Source organism: Canis lupus, chromosome 1, assembly GCF_048164855.1.
Source record: "Canis lupus baileyi chromosome 1, mCanLup2.hap1, whole genome shotgun sequence".
NCBI classification, from domain to species: domain Eukaryota; kingdom Metazoa; phylum Chordata; class Mammalia; order Carnivora; family Canidae; genus Canis; species Canis lupus.
Window position 1 is genome coordinate 64971084 of NC_132838.1, and position 23352 is coordinate 64994435.

Below are 23352 nucleotides of genomic sequence, written 5' to 3' on the forward strand. Positions count from 1 at the left end.
TATATAAATAATGTACATTCTTCTTAGTTGCATTATACTTCAAAATTTAAGGAGGCTCCATATAATTACTGACTTTAAACTTCAGTTTTTATTTTCCATTTAAAAATGGAGAAGTGTGTACAGGGAAAAGTCAGTATGGAACTGATTTAAAAGTATTATTTCTAGTTTGTCACATGCATTATAATCACTTCGCAATTAGGCGCTGAATCCTTACAATCCTTTGCTTTTCTTTCCCTCTTGCATTGCTTATCATGTTAGGATTACATTAAGCTCATCACCTGCTTTTTGTAAATCATAGAAGCTAATAATGGAAGTCAGGACTTGGGGATTTTATGAATCTCATTTTTCATTTTTCTCCTGATTATCATGCAGATAAATAATCAAGAGTTAACAGGTATTTAAGCTGAGATTTAGATGTTGAAAGCCAACCATGCAAACCGCCAGGGAAATCTAACCTATAGAGAAATCAGCAAGTAAAGCCAGCCAGAAAACTGTGGATTTGATACTTAACAGGATAGGGAATCTGTTGAAGTTTGGAGTTTTTGGTCCTCAAAGCTCATTTTAGAAAATTACGTGTGTGTGTGTGTATATATATGTATATATATACACTCTACCATAAATGTTTTCCACTTTTTGCCAAATTAATCTTTAGAGATCAGTCTAGATTGGGCCTAAGAACAATTCTGCAGTTCCTTCCGGAAGACTTAGCACCAGATACATAAAATTTGAGTTCTCAGAAAATAGTTAAAAATTAATTAAAATCAAACTTGAAGTAGTGAAGTATATTCTGAAGCCTGTTAATGAACATAAATATTATGCACAGATTCACTATATTAGTTTCATGTTCAAGTTTGTCCGTATAGTAAGTAGAAGTATTGCCTGAAATAACATGTTGCATTCTTGGCAACTGAAAAAATTTTTGAAATAGTTTTGATGACCTGGCTTTCTTAGAAGCGTTGTCTAAGGCACTTTGAGCTAAAGCTTTCTTTGTTTTCCCTGTGGAAGGCAAATTCATCCACAATTATCCTTTTGATTTTAGGGTTGTTCCAGATCACTGCATCAATTGCTCAGTACACTTTTATTTTTCATCTATTGAAGAATGATGAAAAAAATGAGGCCTTCCCCCTAGCTCTTGCCTTTCCAGTTTATTCAAAGCTGCTACTACTCAGTTTCAACTAAATAAAGACCAGTAGGAATTTAGGAGTGCTGTTAAGTCACTCTATTTAACACTCTATCCAAAAGTATACTTTATATTTCTCTGGAAAGCTGTGAAAACAATTACCAGTTAGCCTGGCTCCAAGACTATATGCTGAATGAGCAATGCAGCGTTATACGTTGGGGAAAATCTGAATGAATGGAGGTAATACATAAAAACATACAGTGGTTACTGTAATCCTTCAGTCTAACATTAAATGAGCTCTGATATATAGAAAGAAAAAAGCAGCCCACGGGAAGTTTTCTGACTGCACTAACAACTTCCCACAGTTTTAAAAAATATAGATAAACAGTTGAGAGAAAGCATACGTGCTAGTTGCTTTTTGAAGCAATTGCTGAAATGTTGAGGCTTGAGAAGGAATTTGCTTTTAAATAGCTGAAAAGAAAGGAGCCAAGGAACCATGGAATTAGTTGACATGACTGGTGTATAGCAGAGAATCTACTTTCTGGTGGGATTCAGGTTCCATACAATTTATATCAATTTAAGTCACATTTTAGGGCTTGTTTTGAATATAGATGGTTCAGTTTTTCATTTCTTTTAGGCATAAAACTTTGTATCTTTGCATTTTCTTAACTGTGATTTTGTTGTTGTTGTTGGACCTTAAAATTATTTTTCCCCCATGAAACATTTCTACTCCTATAGCAGAAATCCATGAGGAGATATTCCTTAATGACTTAATGTTTATCTTATACTCCAAGGCTTTGCTTTCATAAATAATCCTTTAAAATTTATAAATACAGCATGTTGGAAAATAAATATATATGAAGCATGCATAATAGAAATCACTGTTGAATTAACAAGTGAAAACAGGTATATTAAAACCATTTCTTTTAACTTCAAAAAATTAAAATAAAATTTATAAATATAAAAAAGGAAGATGCTAGGAGTTTGTGAAAAAGAAAATTTTCATATAATGCTTGCAAGTGAACTAAATATATTTTCATATGAATATGTTTTCAATAATGATACTTAAATGTGTTTAAATTTTTTTGTACCCTGCATAGGTATATTTGCTTAGATTGATGCATAATTTTAATTATTATTTTGATTATTAAATGTTTTGTTTATAAAGGTCATATAACATAATAGAAATTGGGAAAAGAAAGAGAAAAGATTTATTGAAAATCTTGCCACACCAGTACACTCACTATTAACATACTGGTATCTCCTCCATCTAGAAACTTTTTGAAGTTTTAATTGTACTAGTCGGATAATTTGATATTCTTTGTTTTGTCACTTATTATGCCAAACCTTTCTCATGTTACTAGTTTCCATAACAGTTATTTTATTAACTATGTAATATTGGCATAAATATCCTTCTACTACTAGATACCAGTGCTGACTTTGTTTACTTATATACATATATTTTTTTATTTTCTAAAGAATGAGTTGATGTTCAGCTTGAATATACCTTTTTCCCCCTATTTTAGGTATTTAAAACTTATATTTCTAAAGATAGAGTCAATTACCGGGTTAAAGGATATCAGTATTTTTAACATTTGGTACATATTGCCAATTTGCTTCCTAAAAAGATAAAACCATTTGTAATTCCACCAGAAACATTTGAAGACCTGTTTCTATATAGGCATTTCTTATTACCATTTCAAGTATTTTTAAAATGCTATTTTAGGAGTTTAAAAATATTTTGTTCTTACATTTTGAATCTCCTTGTTTGCTTTTAGACTGAATATAAAATAAATGCATGTACTTTTTAGTTTGTAATGTGTCTTTTGAGTTTCCTCTGCATATTCTTTGCTCATTTGTATGGATCAGGTCAGGTCATATTTTTTGTATCAGATTATATGAGGTCTTTGTTTGAAAGTATTAACTTCCGTTCTGACATTTTTCTCTCCTATCTTCTTATATCAATGATAGTTTGGGTGAGGTTTATTTTTAAATTTAATTTAATTTAATTTTTTTATGTGCGTGTATTTTTAAAAATTTTAGTTTGACCAAATATATCATTCTTTTTGGGTGGATACACAAACACACCATATTTATACACATATTTTATATATTTACATACCTTTTGTAAATATTTTGCTCCTAAGCTTAGAAAATTATATATCAGCCAGAAATCTAATAAACAGTTTATTTTCTTCCTTTTCTTTTAACTATTTAATCTCTAAATATTTTAACTCTTTAACCTAATCATAACTAATTTTGATGTTTACTATGTGTTAGATACCTATACTAATGTTTTCCAAATTAAGACCATCCAACCTACTTGTTTATTAAATAATTCTGCCCCCACACATTGATTTGCAATTTTTCTCTAGCCACATGTTAAATTAATATATATAAAAGTCTCTCTTCTGAGACAAATACCACATGATTTCACTTGTAAGTGGAATTTAGGAAACAAAACAGATGAACAGAGGGGAGAGAAAAAGAGAAGAAGGCAAACCATAAAACAGACTCTTCACTATAGAGAACAAACTGAGGGGTGATGGAGGACAGGTGGGGGGATGGGCTAAATGGGGAATGGGTATTAAGGAGGGCCCTTGTTGTGATGAGCACTGATGTTACACGTAAGTGATGAATCACTAAATCCTACTCCTGAAACTAATATTACAGTATATGTTAGCTAACTAGAATTTAAATAAAAACTTGAAACAGGGGATCCCTGGGTGGCTTAGCAGTTTAGCACCTGCCTTTGGCCCAGGTCGTGATCCTGGAGTCCCGGGATCGAGTTCCACGTCGGGCTCCCTGCATGGAGCCTGCTTCTCCTTCTGCCTGTGTCTCTCCTGAAGCCTGTGTCTCTGTGTCTCTCATGAATAAATAGAATCTTAAAAAAAAAAAAAAATGAAACAGAGGAAAAGAACTTCTTAATCTTGCTGCTGCTAATTTTTCAAGAAAACTCTGTGCTCATATTGGTATTAAATGATTATGCTTTTGTAAAAGGCACCCGTCCCAACATGGTTTGATAATCTATTAATTCATTATTTTAGTAGCATTCCAAATAAAACGACTATGCTTGTAATGTCTTCCCGAATGAGATTTTGCCATTTGCTCAAGTGGAAAGACCAGTTTAATATATGGAATGATATCATGAAGAGATTTGACCTATGCTGAGAAGTCAAAATTATTACTTATAATTGAATTTTGGCAGATGACCAGAATTATTATTGAAATATTTTTCTTCCATATGTGATTAAGATATTTATTCTTAGTGGGATTTTTTTTATAGCAAGGTAAAAGTATATAAACATTTCTGGAAGTTGTTTATGTGTAAGACATTCTTATAAAAAATTAATAGCAGCATAGTAAGATTAACTTTACTTAGCCATCTTTATTTCAATCTACTACTTCTTAGTTCATAGCCTGTGTGCCCCAGAGTGGGAGAGGGGTAGAGGGAGAGGGAAGTTCAAGCAGATTCTCCACAGAGTGGGGAGCCCAATGCAGGGATGGATCTCAAAACCCTGAGACCATGACCTGAGACAAAATCAAGAGTCAGTTGCTTAACTGACTTAGCCACCCAGGCACCCCAACATTATTTTTTATCTTAAATTTTAGTAAATGTGCTGCTGAAGTAAACACTATTTTTTATCTTAAAAAGGTGTTTTCTGTCTAATATAAATTCTTAGCCTACAGAAAATATAAACTAATTTTAAAATGTCTTTCTTGAGCATAGTTATGACATAACTAAGTCTGGTTTATGATCATTTTTAGTTTAAACTTAAAGCAAGTAGGGGATTTCAGTTTTGATGGAAGTATTAGAATATTTGTTCAATTTCATGTAAAAATTCATTTTGAGGCTGTATCTTACAGCACAGATTAGATATTAAACTCTGAGTTAATGAGGAAAAGAATTTCAAATCCAAAGAAAATGAAAAGTGAGATGCACACCTAAAAATTAACAAACATAAGATTATACAATACAGAACAAATGAGTAAACACATTTTGTAGACAATTTCACATACATACTTTAGATTTACATTGTAATGAAGTTTTTTTGGAAACTATATTGAGTCAAATGGTGCTGTTTTATACTGTGGTGAAACCCAAAATTTGCCATCTCAGCCATTTTCAAGTGCAAATGGTATTTATGTTTTCATTTAAAAGTTCAAAATAAAAAATAATAATAAAATAAAAAATTAAAAAATAAAAGTTCAAATATTTAAACTATTCTAAAGTGTATGTCATTATGGTTCTTTAATGGTAGAGTAATATATCACTAACTACATTAAAAGCAAAAACCAGGGATCCCTGGGTGGCGCAGCAGTTTGGCGCCTGCCTTTGGCCCAGGGCGCGATCCTGGAGACCCGGGGTAGAGTCCCACATCGGGCTCCTGATGCATGGAGCCTGCTTCTCCCTCTGCCTATGTCTCTGCCTCTCTCTCTCTCTCTCTCTCTCTCTCTCTGTGTGTGTGTGTGTGACTATCATAAATAAATAAATAAACAAATAAATAAAAAAGCGGAAACCAAAGCAATCTGTTTTATTGTTTACTTTTTTCCCAGAAAGTGGCTATGCCATACAATTTTATTGATGAACACATACTTTTTGAAAAGTCTGTTTATTTTAGGAAATTTCAAAATAAATATTTAATTTATTCGTAAATGTGTTGTCAGGTGATAGCAAAACCTCAGCTGGATATTTCTAAAGGCATGAATAATTGGTAGGTTTTAAAGGAATTGGAACTCTCTAACATTAATATTTTAATAAGCTTCATTATAGATAAAAACAGTTATAGGGGATCCCTGGATGGCTCAGCGGTTTAGCCCTTTGGCCCAGAATGTGATCCTGGAGTCCCGGGATCGATTCCCACGTCGGGCTCCCTGCATGGAGCCTGCTTCTCCCTCCTCCTCCTCTCTCTCTCTCTGTCTATCATAAATAAATAAATCTTATCAAGAATGTGGGTAAACACTTTGCAAAAATGATTAATGATCCAGTTTCCTGGTTGTTCCCAAAAGGTTTAATATTTGTCAGTTAGTATTACTTGTCTTAACCAAATTTTGACTGTTAGCCATATCATGTTTTTCCTTTGTAAAGTTTTGACTTGTTAAAACTCCATTTATCCAAAGGCCAGGTTTCCATCTTCTGAGTATATATATTTTTTAACAAAGGTACTTTCAGAAGAGAGGTAGACACACCTTCAGACCCTTTTACCCGATAATTTGTAGCAGGCCAGTTTAAAGCAAGCAGGAAGTCAAACAATTGTATAAAGAAAGCAACATATATAAAGGAAGTGTTATCTCTTCAAAAATATTTCTGAAGCAAATGTTATAATATGTTAACATTATTACATGTGGATGGTGAATCCATGTATGCCTGTTACATTATTAACTTTAATTTTTTAAATATTTGAAATAGTTCGTGATGAAAAATAAGTAAAATCTAACAAGGGACCTGAAGGATAATAACATCGTAGCGTTTTGGAGACATTCAACCATCGCTGTTTGCCTACACAACCTCTAAGGATTTTTTTTTTTAAGATTTTATTTATTCATGAGAGACAGAGAGAGGCAGAGACACAGGCAGAGGGAGAAGCAGGCTCCCTGCAGGGAGCCCGACGTGGGACTCGATTCCGGGTCTCCAAGATCACTTAACCCGCTGAGCAACCCAGGTGCATGGATCAGGTTTTTTGGGTTTTTTTATTAGGAAAATTGAAGGGGAATTACTCAAATATCTCTCCCCCAAATTACCATCTCACTTAGTGTCCGATAAGAGAAATATTTAAATAAACATTTGTATGATATGGTACAAATCTAGTCACAGGTGACTAGATTACATGCAGCTGACCCCTTAATTTTCCTCTTGTGTCAATACTCTCACATCTCTGTTTAGGACACTTTGCAAGACATTGAATAAAGATAATTAACTGGGAAATTACATACTTTCATAAAGTAATATATATTATGATTTATGATTAATGGGTAAATAAATCATTTATTTTATTCCAGGGTCAAATTATTCCCTATTTCTGGGTGATAGGATAGTCACTTTTCTTTTCTTTTTTACTTACTTGAGAGAGAGCACCAGTGAAGTGAGAGAGGGAAAGGGCAGAGGGAGAGGGAGAAGCAGATGCCCTGCTGAGCCCGACACAGGGCTCGATCCCAGGACCCTGGCAGGATCATGACTGGAGCCCAAGACAGACATTTCATGGACTGAGCCACCCAGGGTCCCCAGTCACTTTTCTTTTTAAAAAGAAATGTCAAACTATTAATAGGGTATGCTGAATTCTGATATGCCATCTGTATTTTATTCATAAAAATGCCTTGGTATCAGCAGTATACCAGTTATAATAATAATAATAGTTATAATAACTGTTATATATAATATATAATAACTATTTTATATAATAACTATAATAATAACCATAATAATAATCATCATCATCATCCTGATACTTACTATATCTCAGTCTCCATTGTAGTTTTATACATACATTATCTTATCAAAGAACAAAAAGAAATAAAAGGCATCCACATCCGCAAAGGAAAAATCAGACTTTCACTCTTCACAGACAGTCTTTCGGGTTTCCAAAAGACTCCACCAAAAAATTGCTAGAACTGATACAGGAATTCAGCTAACTTGCAGGGTATGAAATCAATGCACAGAGGTCAGTTGCATTTTTATACACTAACAATGAGGCAGAAGAAAAAAAAAGAATCGATCCCATTTACAAAAACCAAAAACCATAAGTTGCTTAGGAATTATCCTAACTAAAATGGTAAAAGAAAAAAAATGGTAAAAGGATCTGTATCCCCTATTTTACACAGTGACAAGTACTGTGGTGCTATGGAGATAAAGCACTTAAGGGGCATATTACCTGTTGAGATAGGAGAACGTAATTAATTACCAAGAAGCTGAATTTTGCTGGAAGACATGAAGGGAGAGAAGAGGTCGTGCAGATAGCTGGGCAAGAATATTCCAGACAAAGGGAAAAATAAATATGGGGACCTGGAAAGAGGAACATGCTTGATGCTTCTGAAGGAGAGCAAGGAGGGCACTGTGGCTAGAGGGGCATGAATGAAGTCGAGGTGAGGTCAGAGGAATCATGGGGTGGAAGTGTGTTCAGAATGTGACAAGTCATATGGTCACTGTAAGCTTTTACTCTGTGTGAGGTGGGAGCCATGGAGAAGATACTTTATTTTTGGAAGGGAGCACAATTTGAAAGCCCCCACGTGTGTGTGTGGGGGGGGCGGGGGATGTGAGAAATGCTTGGAGAACTGCAGGATTATCTATGAAAGTCATTATCAATACTCCAAATTCTTTCTTCAGCAACCACAGGACCACATAGCTACGGTTTGGATATTAGAGCCCGCAGACATAGCTTTTGAGTTAATTTTATGTGAACAGGAACAAATTAGTCATTTTCTCTGAATCAATACATTCTTGCCTGTAGCATCCTATTAGAGGATTTAAGAGAATAAAATATTTGAAGGGAAATATCATGACAGGTAAATTCCCTTAATTCCAAATTCACAATAAATTATGAATGAGCATAATTCACTTTCCCCTGCCTCTTTTTTTTGGCCCAGTCGCTTCACCTTGCTGAAACAGTTTTTACGTTTTGGAGTGTGGTAATTACCTCCTCCTCACTACTTTCTTTGGAGATTTAAATGAGACAACAGATGTAACTTACGTACTACTGAGCCTATCATGTTATTTTTATTGTGTAATACCTTAAAGTTTTATCAAAAAGCATTGAATAAGTAATATCTGGATGGGCACACCAAAATGTATCAGCTTAGTATCATATCTGAGGATTCTGGAATTTAAGAAACAAAACAGATGAACATATGAGAAAAGAAGGAAAAATGTTTAAAAAGATGAAAACGGAGGCAAATCATAAAAGACTCTCAACTCTAGGAAACAAACTAAGGGTTGCTGGAGGGGAGGTGGGTGGAGAGATGGGGTAACTGGGTGATGGGCAGTAAGGAGGGCACATGATGTGATGAGCACTGGGTGTTGTACGCAACTGATGAATCACTAATTCTACCTTTGAAACTAATAACACACTATATGTTAATAAAATTGAATTTAGGGTGGGAGTGAATGGGTGACGGGCACTGGGGGTTATTCTGTATGTTAGTAAATTGAACACCAATAAAAAAAATAAAATAAAATAAAATAAAATTGAATTTAAATAAAAATTTTAAGAAATAAAACTGGGTATATATTTTGCAGCTGAAATAGAAAATTGTCAAATGAATAAATGTCATTTTTCTTTCCTCCTCATAGAGACTTTTAGTGAAAGTCCATGACATGCTCTGCAAAACGTGGGCCTTTTTCTGATGAAACTCACAGAAGGGAGACGCAGCTGTTACACTGACAATGATCAACCAGTGGGGCTTTGTAGAGAGTATTATAAGAAGGCTCGTGGTTAAAGGGATAGCTCATTCCTCTTGAAGAATCCAGGGGGAGCTAGGTTGTTGAGGATTGTTGGATGGATTGTGGCGTGATAAAGGTATCCAAGAGTGAGATTATATTGGGCAGCCCGGGTGGCTCAGCGGTTTAGCGCCTGCCTTCAGCCCAGGGCCTGATCCTGGAGACCCAGGATCGAGTCCCACATCGGGCTCCCTGCATGGAGCCTGCTTCTCCCTCTGCCTGTGTCTCTGCTCCCCTCCCCCCCCCCCCCCCCCCGTCGCCCCGTGTCTCTCATGAATAAAATCTTAAAAAAAAAAAAAGTGAGATTATGAAAGTACAGAGGCGAGGCACCTGGGTAGCTCAGTTGGTTAAGCATCTGCTTTCGACTCAAGTCAGGATCTGAGGGTCCTGGGATCAAGCCCCATGTAGGGCTCCCTGCTCAGTGAGGAGTCTGCTTCTCCCTCAGCCTCTTCCCCTCATCCCGCTCATTTTCTCCCTCTCTGCTGCTTGCTTGCTCTCTCTCAAATAAATAAATAAAATCTTAAAATAAATAAATAAATAAAAGTACAAGGGCACAGAGCCAGGAAATGTGTGCTGTGTGCAGGAGCCACAAGCACTTTGTGGTTCCCTGACAGTAAAGTTCACAGAAGGAAGTGGTGAAAGGTGAAGCTGTAGAAGCAAGCAGAAGTCTGAGCTTTGTATGCAAAGTAAAGAAACCTGGATTTTAGCCTCCAGGCAGAAAAGCTGTAGGCAAGGGATAATAGTATCAGATTTACATTTTAGGTTGATTGCTATTGATTCTATGAAGGTAGTTGTAGAAGTCTAGAATGTTGACAGTATGAGCTGAGCTAGTGGTCAAGAGGCTGGAGAAGAAAAAGATTAAATAAACAGCTAAAGCTGACCGCAGTGATTATATGCGGCTGTGCAGTGTAACAAGAGAATAACCACCAAATACTGAGTTTGGGTGTCTAAATGGATGGTGATACCATAAACTGAGGTAAAATAATGAAGCTCAGCCTGGTTTTATTTTGTTGTTGTTGAGACAGGGGGCCATGAAGTGATGATGAGTTTGGTTTGGCTCATTTGACTTTGAAATGGCTGGAAGTCACAGAGGTACGGGTGACCACAGACAGGTGTTACATGAGTCTATAGCCCAGGAGCCAGGTCCACAGTGTAAGTGAAGAAATGAGATCCGGCGGAGGGAATTGGAACCATTTGAATAGGGGAGAGATCCCCCAAATGGTATGTGCAACATGGTGGGTCATGGATAGAAGTAAGGGATGAGTGAAGAAATGGGAACTTGAGGGAGAAAAGAGAACCTGGAAGAAAGGTGGCATTGGAGGAAGAGCATATCAAAGGTCAGAAGGAAGTAGTGATCAACCAGGTAAATGCCATAAGCGGTACCATGAGATAAGAATTTAAAACGTTAAAAAAATAAAAGAATTTAAAATGTTGATTGGGGCCCCTGGGTGGCTCAGTCCATTAGGCGGCAGACTCTTGATTTTGGCTCAGGTCATGATCTGGGGGTCCTGGGATGGAGCCCCCACGAAGTTGGGCTCCACACCCAGTGGGGAGTCTGCTTGAGGATTCTCTCTCCTTCTGCCTCCCCCACCAACACACGTTCCCTCGCTCTCAAATAAATATATAAATCTTAAACAAACAAATGGATTTGTCAGTTAAAAGGTCATGGGCAATATTTATTTTTTTAGTAAATATTCATTGTGAACATGCTATGGTACAGGATCCATTAATAGAAGAACAAACAAGAGATACATGATCTTGGGCCCTTTTAGATCTTATTAACTGGGAGAGTAGAGCATTTGACCAGAGGAATACAGATAAATGAGAGTTTTAAAATACAGAATGAGAAATGCTGTGAAGACTCTGGACAGGTTGTTTCTCGTTTCATGGATATGATGCCATGAAGATGCTGTGCTGGGGATGTATTTCCTACCTCTGAAGCCTCTTAACTGCTGAACTCCTACTTGTCCTTAATCTTTCAGCTCCATGTCACTTTCTTGGAGAAGCCTCTCCTGACCCTTAAACCAGACCAAGCTCCTCCTATTAAGTATTCTCTTCACACCTTACCCTTTTCCTTCGTAGCATTTGTCATAGCTTATGAGTGACTGTTTATCTGTATTATTGATTAATATCTGTCTACACCTCAGACAACAAAGTCCTTAAGCACAAGAGCCATGTCAGATTTTATCAATGAGCAAAGAAATACTTATTGAGCAAATGAATGAATGAATATTTTCTGGAGAAAGACAACTGACCTGGATGTTTCAGTAACATGGGGTTTGCAGTCAACCGAAGAAGGATTAAGAGGTGAATAAAAAAAAGAGGGAGTATATTCTTTTAAGAATCCTTGGAAGGATGGGGGCAATAATCACCGGTCAGAAGGTTGTGTAGAATTACAGGAAGGATTTTTCAGGATGGGAAGACACCAGAGCTATCAGCAGGCTAAGGGGAATACTGCCTTAAAGAGGAAGGGTTGAAGAGGAATGCGAAGGAGAAAAGGGGAAGAACTGGCATCTGAAGATTTTTGAGCACATGGGGCATGGGATCAAGGGAAGTATGGGGAAGAAGAAGGAAGAAAATTAGAGGCTAATTTATAGTACAGGTCTCCCCCTGGGAATCAGCAGTGGCCGGTACTCTGCATTCCTCAAAGACGTGGTCACACACCTGGGTGACTCAGTTGGTTAAGTGTCCGCCTTCAGCTCAGGTCATGATTCCTGAGGCCTTGGATCAAGCCCTTTTTGGCTCCTTGCTCAGCGGAGAGTCTGCTTCTCTCTCTCCCTCTGGCCTCCACACTCGTGCTCTCTCTCTCTTTCTCTGTCTCCAATAAATAAATAAAATCTTAAAAAAAAAAAAAAAAAAACAGCTTTGTCATCATGAATCAGTCCTAAGATTCAACTTGAAATATGTGTGACATTCTCTATACCAAGAACATCAGTGCATCGGAAGGCAACTAAAGTTGTCAGAGTATTGGCTTTAAGAAGCTAACAGAGCAGGAGACGCCAAGTAATTCTGCAGTCAGCTTCTTGTTTGTTTTTTCACCGTAGTCCACCATCACTGAGGTGACCACTCTTGGTTTAATACCAGAAATGAGGATTTATTTCACTTACGGATCCCCTTTCTCTCTTCTTCCAATTTTTGATAAGTTACCACTTTAATTTTTCTTTTGGTGACCTTTTACCTTTAAATAATGTATTCAAACATGTGTTTGATATTCTGACAACTTTAGATGATATATGAGGACCTAGCTCTCCTGTAGTTCTTTTTTTTTTCCTGTAGTTCTTTCTGCTTCTTCTTTATTTCCCATTCTCTATAAGCTGTTACTTTGTTTTTATATTTTTAAATGTAATAGCATTCACATTCTAGTCTAACATAGTATTTAATACTTTGGGTTTTTTTCTAAAGGATGATTCTAACATTTAAAAACCAATGGCATGTTTCCGCAATCAAGAACATGTAATTATGGAATTAGGATTACATTTGTCTTTTCTGTGAGTGCAGAGCTTCTAGGAAAAATGCCTCTAGCATCCTTGCTCACTATCAATTACTCACTTGGGCCATATTTTTTTACACCTCATATGTGGCACTTATTTTGTCTTTTGTTCTGTTTTTCCTGAAAGTCCTCATTGCTTTTCTTTTTCCTCTACTGAGAGTAGAAATGCCCACTTTATTTATCATGTTATTTAATATTTAGCTCCTCAGGAATTTCAGTGCTTGGTGTGTATTCCATTGTTATTTTTCAGAGATGTTCTTGAAATCAACTGACTTCCTATTCTAAATTGGACTAATTGCTTTCCAGCTTTTTCTCTGAGATTTCTTACATTTTTTTGTATGTTCCTCAATGGCCTTTTCTTGAATTTCACATGCATTCATTTACTAAAGTGCTTCTAAGTGGTGGCCTCAGAGGAGTCTTAGCATCTCTGGAAATGTTTTATTTCTGCCCTCATATATTATTTATTTTGTAGTTGGACAAGAATTCTAGGTTCATAAGATTTTTATCAAATATTGGAAGACTTTGTGTTTATGTTTGCTTTTTTAAAATTTCCTATTTTATGGAGAACTGGTGCAGTCAGCTAAGTAAAGAACTGAGCATTATTTATGGGATTTTTAAAAAAAAACTTCTCATATTTGTTGCTTCTAATGAATTCTTCCAGATAAAAAAAAAAAAAAACATTAAGGCAAATACATATATAAAACTACTTTTAAACATCAATGAATTATGTTTTGGTGACAATAATATGTAAGTTAATTTAGTTATTATTTCCTGCTTAAGGAATAAAATAAGCCTTCATTTCTTAGTGAAGATAGAGAAAAATACTTATGGGCAGATGTATACTGATTTTTATTCATTTAATTTTATTTTATTATTTGATTTTAGAGAGAGACCGAGAGCATACACATGAGTGGTAGGGGAGAGGCGAGGGAGAAAACCCCAAGCAGACTCCCCACTGAGCACGGAGCCCAACTCCGGGCTCCATCCCAGGACCCATGAGATCACAACCTGAGCAGAAACCAAGAGTCAGACACTCAACAGATTGAGGCACCCAGGCACCCCAGGGATCTGTACTGATTTAATTATAAAACAGGTTAGATATCCAGCAGTTCGTTTATTGTTAATCTCCCACCTGATGATAAGTGGAATCTGTGTGAAAATTAATGGCTGAATTCTTCTTCTGTTTTTTAGATACTTTGTGGGCATTTTACTAAACAAAATGTAAACAACCCGAGGATGGCAGATGCTTGAATATATACATATGATTTTTTTAATGAATATCTTATTACAGGTGCTAATATGCCTTATGAGGAAGGCCATAGACTCAAAAAGGGTCCATGTTGTCGTATCTAACCAACGATAAGTGGACTTAATATCAAACTCCTTTTATTTTTTTAAGATTATTTATTTATTTATTTGAGAGAGAGAGAGCATGAGCGGGTGTTGGGGTGGTGGAGGGAGGGGCAGAGGAAAAGGGAGAAGCAAACTCACTCTGCTTCTATGCAGGGCTCCATCCCAGGACCCTGAGATCATGATCTAAGCCAAAGGCAGACGCTTAACCAAGTGAGCCACCCAGGTGCCCCTCAAGCTCTTTTTAAAGAATTATCTGGTATATTCTGAACATTTCAATATATGATTTATAAGTGTAGTGTTTAAATATTCAGCTTTCTAAGTATCAGCCGCTCTTATTTATTATAGATGCAGAGAAGAAATCCTGTGAGTAATAACAAATCAAATGACAGTTTTGGTTTATGAGTCATCAGTTTGATCCAATGGATTAGGAGTTTCTTGTCTGTCATACTCTATCTCTTAAGTAAAACCAGAATTTTGATGCCAAATTAATGTTTTGTTAACAGATAAAATGATGAATGTTTTAAAGCCATAATACCAAGTAAAAGTAGCTTCACTGAGAAATAAAATGCACTATATGTTAATATAATTTAAAGCTATATTTTCAGGCTTTAGGTTCTAAAACTAAAGAGGGCGGGACGCCTGGATGGCTCAGTAGTTGAGTGTCTGCCTTCGGCTCAGGTCATGACCCCGGGATCCTGGGATCAAGTCCCACATCAGGCTCCTGGCATGGAGCCTGCTTCTCCCTCTGCCTGTGTCTCTGCCTCTCTCTCTCTTTGTCTCTCATGAATAATTTTTTTTTAAAAATCTTCAAAAAATTATAAAAACAAAGATGGCATTGTCAAAGTATGACCTTTAACGATATACTTAGGGCACTCATTTAGCACATGAAATTTATTATCCCCTGGGTGTTTTGACTTGCTTAGCACATGTGAAAAGTAATGTCTCCTGTTGCACATTCATTCACATTGTGTCAGTTCATTTCTCTGTAATTATCAAATTGTAAAATATATATAATCAAGAGATAGTTATAATACTATGAAAAGAAGTGTTGCATACTTAAAGGCTGATAAATTATGAAACCACTTTTTCATAAATAAATATTTGCCTGTCTTGTGTAAGATATTTGTGTTAATCTCTAGAACCATATAATCCTCCAACGTACAAGGTTTAGAATTTTATCAACTTCCTGTGCAGAAAGATTATCGGGCTAACGATATTTTAGTTGCCTGCTGTGTTCAGAATATTATTTTAACAATAAGGAAAGTGGTGCCTGAACTGGCTCAGTCAGCAGAACATGCAAGTCTTGATCTTGGGGTTGTAGAGTTCAAGCGTGATGTAGGGTGTAGAGATTACTTAAAAAATAAAATCTTAGGGCAGCCCCGGTGGCCCAGTGGTTTAGCGCCGCCTTCAGCCCGGAGTGTGATTCTGGGAACCCGGGATCGAGTCCCGCATCGGGCTCCCCGCATGGAGCCTGCTTCTCCCTCTGCCTGTGTCTCTGCCTCTCTCTCTCTCTCTCTCTGTCTCTATGAATAAATAAATAAGTAAAAAATTTAAAAATAAATAAATAAATAAATAAATAAATAAATAAATAAATAAGATCTTAAAAAGAGAGAGAGAGGGAGCAAGAAAGAAAGACTGTTCCAAGCGACTAGAAATTACAGTCTTTGCTATTTAACTGAAATAATGAACATGCCACATAAAGATTTTAGAGCCCAATGAAGCCATGTTACAAGCAGACAAGATGGCAGTGACAATTGTACGTGAACTTTTGAGGCAAGTGAATGTCAATGACAAGCTTTGCTTATTAGTACATGTTTCCTGTCAGAAAAAGTTGTGATATTGTGTTACAGGAAGAATGTAATTTGGTCCAGAGAGCAGCTAAAACAAGCAGAAAGACTCAAGATAGGCCTGGTGTGTGAGAGCAGACATGTACGTTTGACCAGTACAAAGATTATGCTGTCAATTAGCAAAAGATACTGTTGGCCCTCTGGTTTTAGCCTTAAGTTTATACTAAGAGGCTGCTGAGCGTAATAAAGAAACAGATGTGAAGCAAAATCCTTCTCTGTTCACTCAAGCAGATTACTTTTCCGAGCTCAGGTTATGAATAAGGGTACCAGTCTCATGGTGCCGTTACGAGGCTTAAAGGTGCTAATCTATGTACAATACTTGGCACGTAATGGGCTCTAAACAAATATTAGTCCTTTCCCCTTTATGGTTCACATTCAACACTCTGTTATGTGACCAGGAAATTTGATAAGGGTTCTTATTTCCACTTAAAGATCAAATACAATATACTGTCAAGAAGTTGAGTTGACAATGAAGTAAGCTTTATTTTGGGTGCCCAGCAGCTGTCTTTGAACATGGTTGCTCCTAGTGCTCGGGGGTTTAAAGAAGGATGAGCAATGGTTCAAGGGCCCACGAGACCCCTTGGCCTCTGGTATTGTGGAATGCCATTACTACTAAACGGCTTTGGTCCCAGGAATCATTCACAGAAACAGGCACAAGAGAGAGGAAGTGCTGGACTGGGGGAGAAATGATCCAGAAGCTAGAGAGAGCTCAAGCTGTAGAGACCTCACCCATACAAGTCCCTTCCTAGGCCTTGTATCTAATTCGTGCAGTTGGCTCTTGAACAACACAGATTTGAACTGTGAAGATTCACTGTAAATACATTTTCTCTGCCTTATGATTTTCTTAATAGCATCTTCTTTTCTGTAGCTTATTTTATCAGAAGAAAACAGTATGTAATACATACAATAGACAAAATATGTGTTAACTGACGATTTATGTTATCAGTAAGGTTTTAAAGGTCAACAGTAGGCTATTGGTACATTTTGGGGGAGGAGTCGAAGTCACAGGCAGGCTTTTTTACCAGAGAGGGGATCAGTGCCCCTGACCCTGGTGTTGTTCAAGGGTCAAGTGTATTTGTGATTTACATTCTTCTCCTTCAGGACGGCCCCTCCAATTAGGTAATCTTCGGGTCCCACAAAATCTGGATTTGTTCTGACTGGATTGTCAGGTAAAAGAAAAAAAATTAAATTTAATAAGATTCATTTAAAGATAAATTTAAATATTAAATTTAAAAATTAATTTAAAAAGATGAAGTGGCCAATAGCAGGAAAGCAAGTTTTGCTTTTATCAACTAATAAAAGGATTTATTAGTAACCCTGGACCAGAGATGCTCATACGCACCTGACCACAAACTAGACCTTGCCTATCTAGGAAGATACTCTCTAGTTTAGCATCAACCTAAGAATCACCCATATGAAAACATAAGAAAGGGGACCACCCGGCAATCAAGGGCTGTGCAGTTACATTGATCACACAATTTGATTTTCACATTTTTAGGTGGGAAAAGGGATATATGGAATCGATATACTATTGACCTGACTCAGTATGTGCCCAACAGTGGGTTAGGCACCGTATATATAATCACATTTTTATTCTCATGTAAGTAACATTATCTAAATTGAAGCAAGAAGTAACCTCTTTTTCTACAGCTTGGAGACAGAATTAAAACACAGGGCTCCGTGAAGTCAAAGCCCAGATTTTTTTCGACCTCCCTATGAGCTGAGGCTTACCTGCCAAGAATCAACCACTGGAAGGGAATGGACATTTAACCTATAATTAGCCTAATGATTTTCAATACCGAATATCCTGCCAACCACTTAGTACACTTTTCTTTCTCAGTTCATTCAGTTATCATTTATTAAGTGCCTGCTGTGTGCCGATCATTGTGCTGCCTGTAATGTGCTGCCCTTTATTTAGTTATTACTTCTTCAAAACTGTCATCATTGCCTAGAAACTTTCCAGTAGATAGGTAGATGGATGGATGGATGGATGGATGGATGGATGGATGGATGGATGGTAGGTAAGTAGATACATGGTTAGATGGAGGGTGGGTAGGTAGATGGATGGATAGATGAATAGATGGATAGAGGATGGATTCACAAATATATGTATTATCAAGTGAGACTTTCACCATTACTATGATTACTATGTATTGTTATTTTAAAACACCCTCAGAAGTCCTTCTAAAAATTCATATTGTTCTTTTAAATTGAAGTTCAAATTTTTGGCTATTTAACCACTAAAACTGAAATACTGCATATGCTTTGGAGTTAGGAATTTCAAAATTTTTATTTTCAAAAACTATGAAATAATGTTATATTTTGTTGTGGACAGCTTGATCTCTTAACTTTTTAGTTTCTTTTTTCACATTAAACAACTTCTCTTTTTCTTGGATGATTTTTATCTCATTTCCATAATCATTGAGGGGGTTTTTGAGAAATATAAATATATAACTGTACTACTGCAGAAGTTCAGGGGAAGTTCTACCTTGTGGATCAGGGGAAGGAGAGTCAGATTCCAAATGAAATGTGTAAAGTTGGCACACCTGGCCGCCTCAGGCAGTAGAGCATGCGACTCTTGATCTTGGAGTTGTGAGCTTAAGCCCCATGTTGAGTGTAGAATTTACTTCAAAAAAAAAAAAATGTGTAAAGTTGTGGACTGCAGCCACATATTCACTGAAAAGAAGCAACCAGTGGTGTGAGTTTGGCTCACATGTTAATTGTGAAGCTCCCAATTACATTAAAACGCTCCCTGACCCACCCATCCCAAAGCCAAGTCATGGATAGAAACTTAATAATAGTCAGAATGGTATTGGGGACACTTTAAATACATTTTCTAAGCAAGGAACTTATATATAAAAATAAATATATAAATAAACAAGAACGGGATGGGACTTCAATGTCTCAAATGGGACATTTCTCTATAGAGAAATGGGAAGACTGTGTCTGGTGATCCTGTTTTAATCACATAGAGGTTGGACAATGTAACTGAATATTCTTCTTCTTTATGAAGCGACGTTAGGGTCTCTTTCATGGTTATCCACCCAACAAAGGGTGCACATACTTGGATGAAAGGTGGCTCCAATTTATATCGGGGTCCATAAGGATTCTGAGCCATATATCCAATTATATCTCAAGGAATAATGTCTTTATTATAACGCGGCCTCAGTGCTTGAGGCTGGCCCCCACGCTGGGTACCTAGTAGACTATCTGAGTACAATCCGTGTGACATTGTGGGTGAAGCTGTATTTACGTGTAACTTGACGGCAACAATAGAGGGAGATGCTGAGTTTAACAGATGGCGTTGTATAAACAGTCCTGGAAACGAGCTTGCAAATGATATTAGAGTTGGCAACTGAAATGGTATTGTGAATACACTTACAGCTGCTATCATTTCCTTCCTCAAAGAAAGACTTCTGCTCCCGGTGCCTGGCTGGGTCAAGTTCGTGGAGCTGTGACTCTTGATCTCAGGTTGTGAGCTTGAGCCCCGTGCCGGGTGTACAGGTTACTTAAAAATAAAATCTTAAAAAAAAAAAAAAAAAGATTTCTGTGCTTTCCTGTTTCTATGCACACAAAGCTTTACATAATCCTTTCTTTTAAGGAATGTTCTTCATCATCTCTTCTCATTCCTCAGTTACCTCATTCTTGCCAATCAAAGTGTAAGCAAAATATACTTTTGCAGCGTTTTAAATTGCCTGCTAACCATTGAGTTAGGCATAGGTCTAGCGAGAGAAGTGGGTTTCCTTTGGGACATGTCTGCTTATATGTTGGTCCAAATGAGCCAATAAGCTTTAGTACATGAAATATCACTGAGGTTAAAAAAAAAAAAAAAAAAAGTCACTGAGATTGACACAGGGGTTACAGTGTTTGATTCAAACACTGCCTTGGCAGCAGTGTGATCGTAAGTGAACCGATAACCTCAGGAGCGCCCTAGGAGGCTTTTGTGCTGGTGAAACTGGTTTGTTCAATGCCATTTGCTGGATTTCACTTTTAAAAAGAATTGTAATAACTTTTCCTTGTCCTTCCCTCTGTCGCTGATCCAGATCCACATCCAGAGAACCGAAGGATGTGACCATATGACCTGCTCACAGTGTAACACTAATTTTTGTTATCGATGTGGGGAAAGATACCGCCAGCTTCGTTTCTTTGGAGACCACACATCAAACCTCAGTATATTTGGCTGCAAATATCGCTACCTCCCAGAGAGACCTCATCTAAGGAGATTAGTGCGAGGGTCGGTCTGCGGTGAGTATCTGACCTGATCCATAGGAGTGCTTTCTGGGAGGGAAGCAGTGATAAGAGAACTCAAATATAATAGCCCTGGTAATTTCGAGCACCTGTCAGGTATCCTGGGGGGGGGGGGCGGGGGGGGGGCTTTACCCAAAAACAGGAGGAAGATATTTTCTCTACTTCTGAGTTTAAAATGGAAATTTAAGTTTGTAAGCAAGGGGCACATGGGGGGGCTCAGTAGTTGAGTGTCTGCCTTTGGCTCAGGTCATGATCCCAGGGTCCTGGGACCGAGTCCCTCACTGGGCTCCCTGCAGGGAGCCTGCTTCTCCCTCTGTGTCTCTGCCTCTCTCTCTCTGTGTCTCTCGTGAATGAATACATAAAATCTTTAAAATAAATAAATAAATTTGTTAGCAAGACACAACTTCTATGAGCAAGCAGATTTTGTTGGAAAAACAAATTCCTTATACTGCAGAAATGTAAATTAGTCTTTTAAATTTTTGAAGCCTCACTGTAAAAGCCACTTGATGAGAGAGGGACAAGGTTCCATTTATTTTTCTATTGACAATACCTAACAGCAGGTCTTACACATAGCCTCTCTTCATCCATGGAGGCCATGTAGTAACAGTTTTTGAAAATCCCTATGAGACACCTGGGTGTCTCAGTCAGTTAAGCCTCGAACTCTTGATTTTGGCTCAGGTCGTGATCTCGGGGTGGTGAGTTCGAGCTCCACCTCCAGCTCTTGCTGTGCGTGAAGCTGCTTAGGATTCTTTCTCTCTTTCTCTCTCTCTCTCTCTCTCTCAAATAGATAAATAAATAAATATCCCTATGTTTCAGAGCCCTGTACTGAGTCTTACTGTATCTATATAGTTGCTGCCATTGTATGTATTTTTTATTGTATCCTTAGTTAATATTAATAACGAACAGTTAATGAAATGAGTACCAGATGCTCTCGTTGTATACAAACCCAAGTTCAAATATCCAAATGCAATGCCTTTTTGAATTGAGTTTTTACGCCCTTCCCTCTCCTCAGCAGTACAGGGTCTTAGACACAAACACACCAACATGAACACAGGCTCCTGCTCTGGCCTCATGCTGCCCCCTTTGTGTGATGTGATGTTCTTCCGACCTCATCCTGCTTCTTCCAGTAGCTCCTCACTTCCTTGGAAGAGATCCGCTGTGGGGTCTCTTGCTCTCCTTTTCATTACAACTCCACTATTTCCCCCCTTTGAGAGTCTTCCTCACGTATGTGCAGTACTTTCTAACATCGTCCACATTTCCCCTTTTCTACCTACCTTTGCCTAGTTACTTCATGAAAATCTTTTTTATCTCTCTTTAACCTTCATTTACTTTATTACTATTGTAAACCACTCATCTTACTAGACTCATACGATGGCTAATCAGAACAAAGCTGGCGCCAATGGGGCGTTTCTATTAGGGAGAGGGACATATGTTTTAAAGTTCATTTTAACTTATGGAAACCATCATTTTCTAAAATCTTGTATGACCGCTATAAAAATGTCCTTAATATTTTTCAGCTTTTAATTAAATGTAATTCTTCACAACCAATAGCATGCAATATAGTCAGGATTCGTTTTTAAGGCTATATATATATGGGACGTAATATATGTAATATATGTAATATATATTTGCTTGTATATATTGTAATTGTATACCCAGTATTTACTTCTTAGTTAAGTAGACTTTGGAGGGATAACTAGGGAATCTAACCCCTATTTATAACATTACTACCATGAAGATATTAAGCTGTAAATTGGGATCCCTGGGTGGCGCAGCGGTTTGGCGCCTGCCTTTGGCCCAGGGCGCCATCCTGGAGACCCGGGATCAAATCCCACATAGGGCTCCCGGTGCATGGAGCCTGCTTCTCCCTCCGCCTGTATCTCTGCCTCTCTCTCTCTCTCTCTCTCTGTGACTATCATAAATAAATAAAAATTAAAAAATAAAAAAATAAGCTGTAAATTAAGTTTTGAGCTGTAACCCATTTGTAAGTCTGTATATACAGAGAGCAACCAAAAAGCACAAAATCCTAATTTTTTTGCACTACTACTTCCTTTTTTTCCCTACTTCAGTGACATTTTGTGGCAAGCTTTTTCCTTCCATGTTTTATTTTAGATAATCTTTTATTTGGCCATAATTTTTTTTTCCTTTTTGTTATTTGGTTTAATCATTCTTAAGTAAGGGAAGTTATTTCCTGCCCTATTTGTCCAGTGATAATTGGAACACAGTCTCCTTGGATCCTCGGGATGCCACTAGAATCCTCTTCTCGGGTCATAAAATAGAGTTGAGTTATTTAACAGCCTGTAAAATGCACAGCCAATGAACATTGTCAGCAGAGAAACAACTTCTCTGCGCAGTCTCTTCTGTTTTTATTTAAAAATTTTACAGGGCGCTTTCTGTAAATGGTTTTCTTTGGGGCCTATTTCCTACTCCGTGTGTGCAAGACGAACCTGACAACGTGGGCAGCAGCTGGCTTTCAGATAAGCTCTTCCTCCCGCATGTTTTCCCACCTCCAGGACAGCTGCCTCTAACTGCTCTTGGACCAGAACTCCAAATGGGGTGGTCCACACCTCTCACATCCACACAAAAGGGTAGAAAAGGAATTACTCTATGAGTCACAACCCTAGCTTCTCCCTCCCACATAAGAGGGAAGAGGGATCATAGCAAAGCCCTGCCTGTGTGATGTAATCCAGTCTGCTCCCTCAGCCTCCAGATGTCCTTGGGCAGGGGCAGAGGCAGAGAAAGGGCCTGATCTTCTCTCCTAATCTGGAGGATGGGAAACATGGTTTGCATTCCATGTGACCATGTGCCCAGCTATGGATCAGAGGTTCTGCTCCTGAAGAATGAGGGAGAACAGAGATTTGAG

At 37.5% G+C, this 23352-nt stretch overlaps 1 protein-coding gene across 1 annotated transcript in view; it reads left to right on the forward strand.

The window, feature by feature from the left end:
- Positions 1-23352, forward strand: part of RNF217 (ring finger protein 217) — a 132433-nt gene that overhangs the window by 94498 nt on the left and 14583 nt on the right. Inside the window, exon 4 of the mRNA XM_072777346.1 lies at positions 20285-20486. Within this exon, the coding sequence (XP_072633447.1) occupies positions 20285-20486 (202 nt within the window). The remainder of the gene's footprint in view (positions 1-20284; positions 20487-23352) is intronic.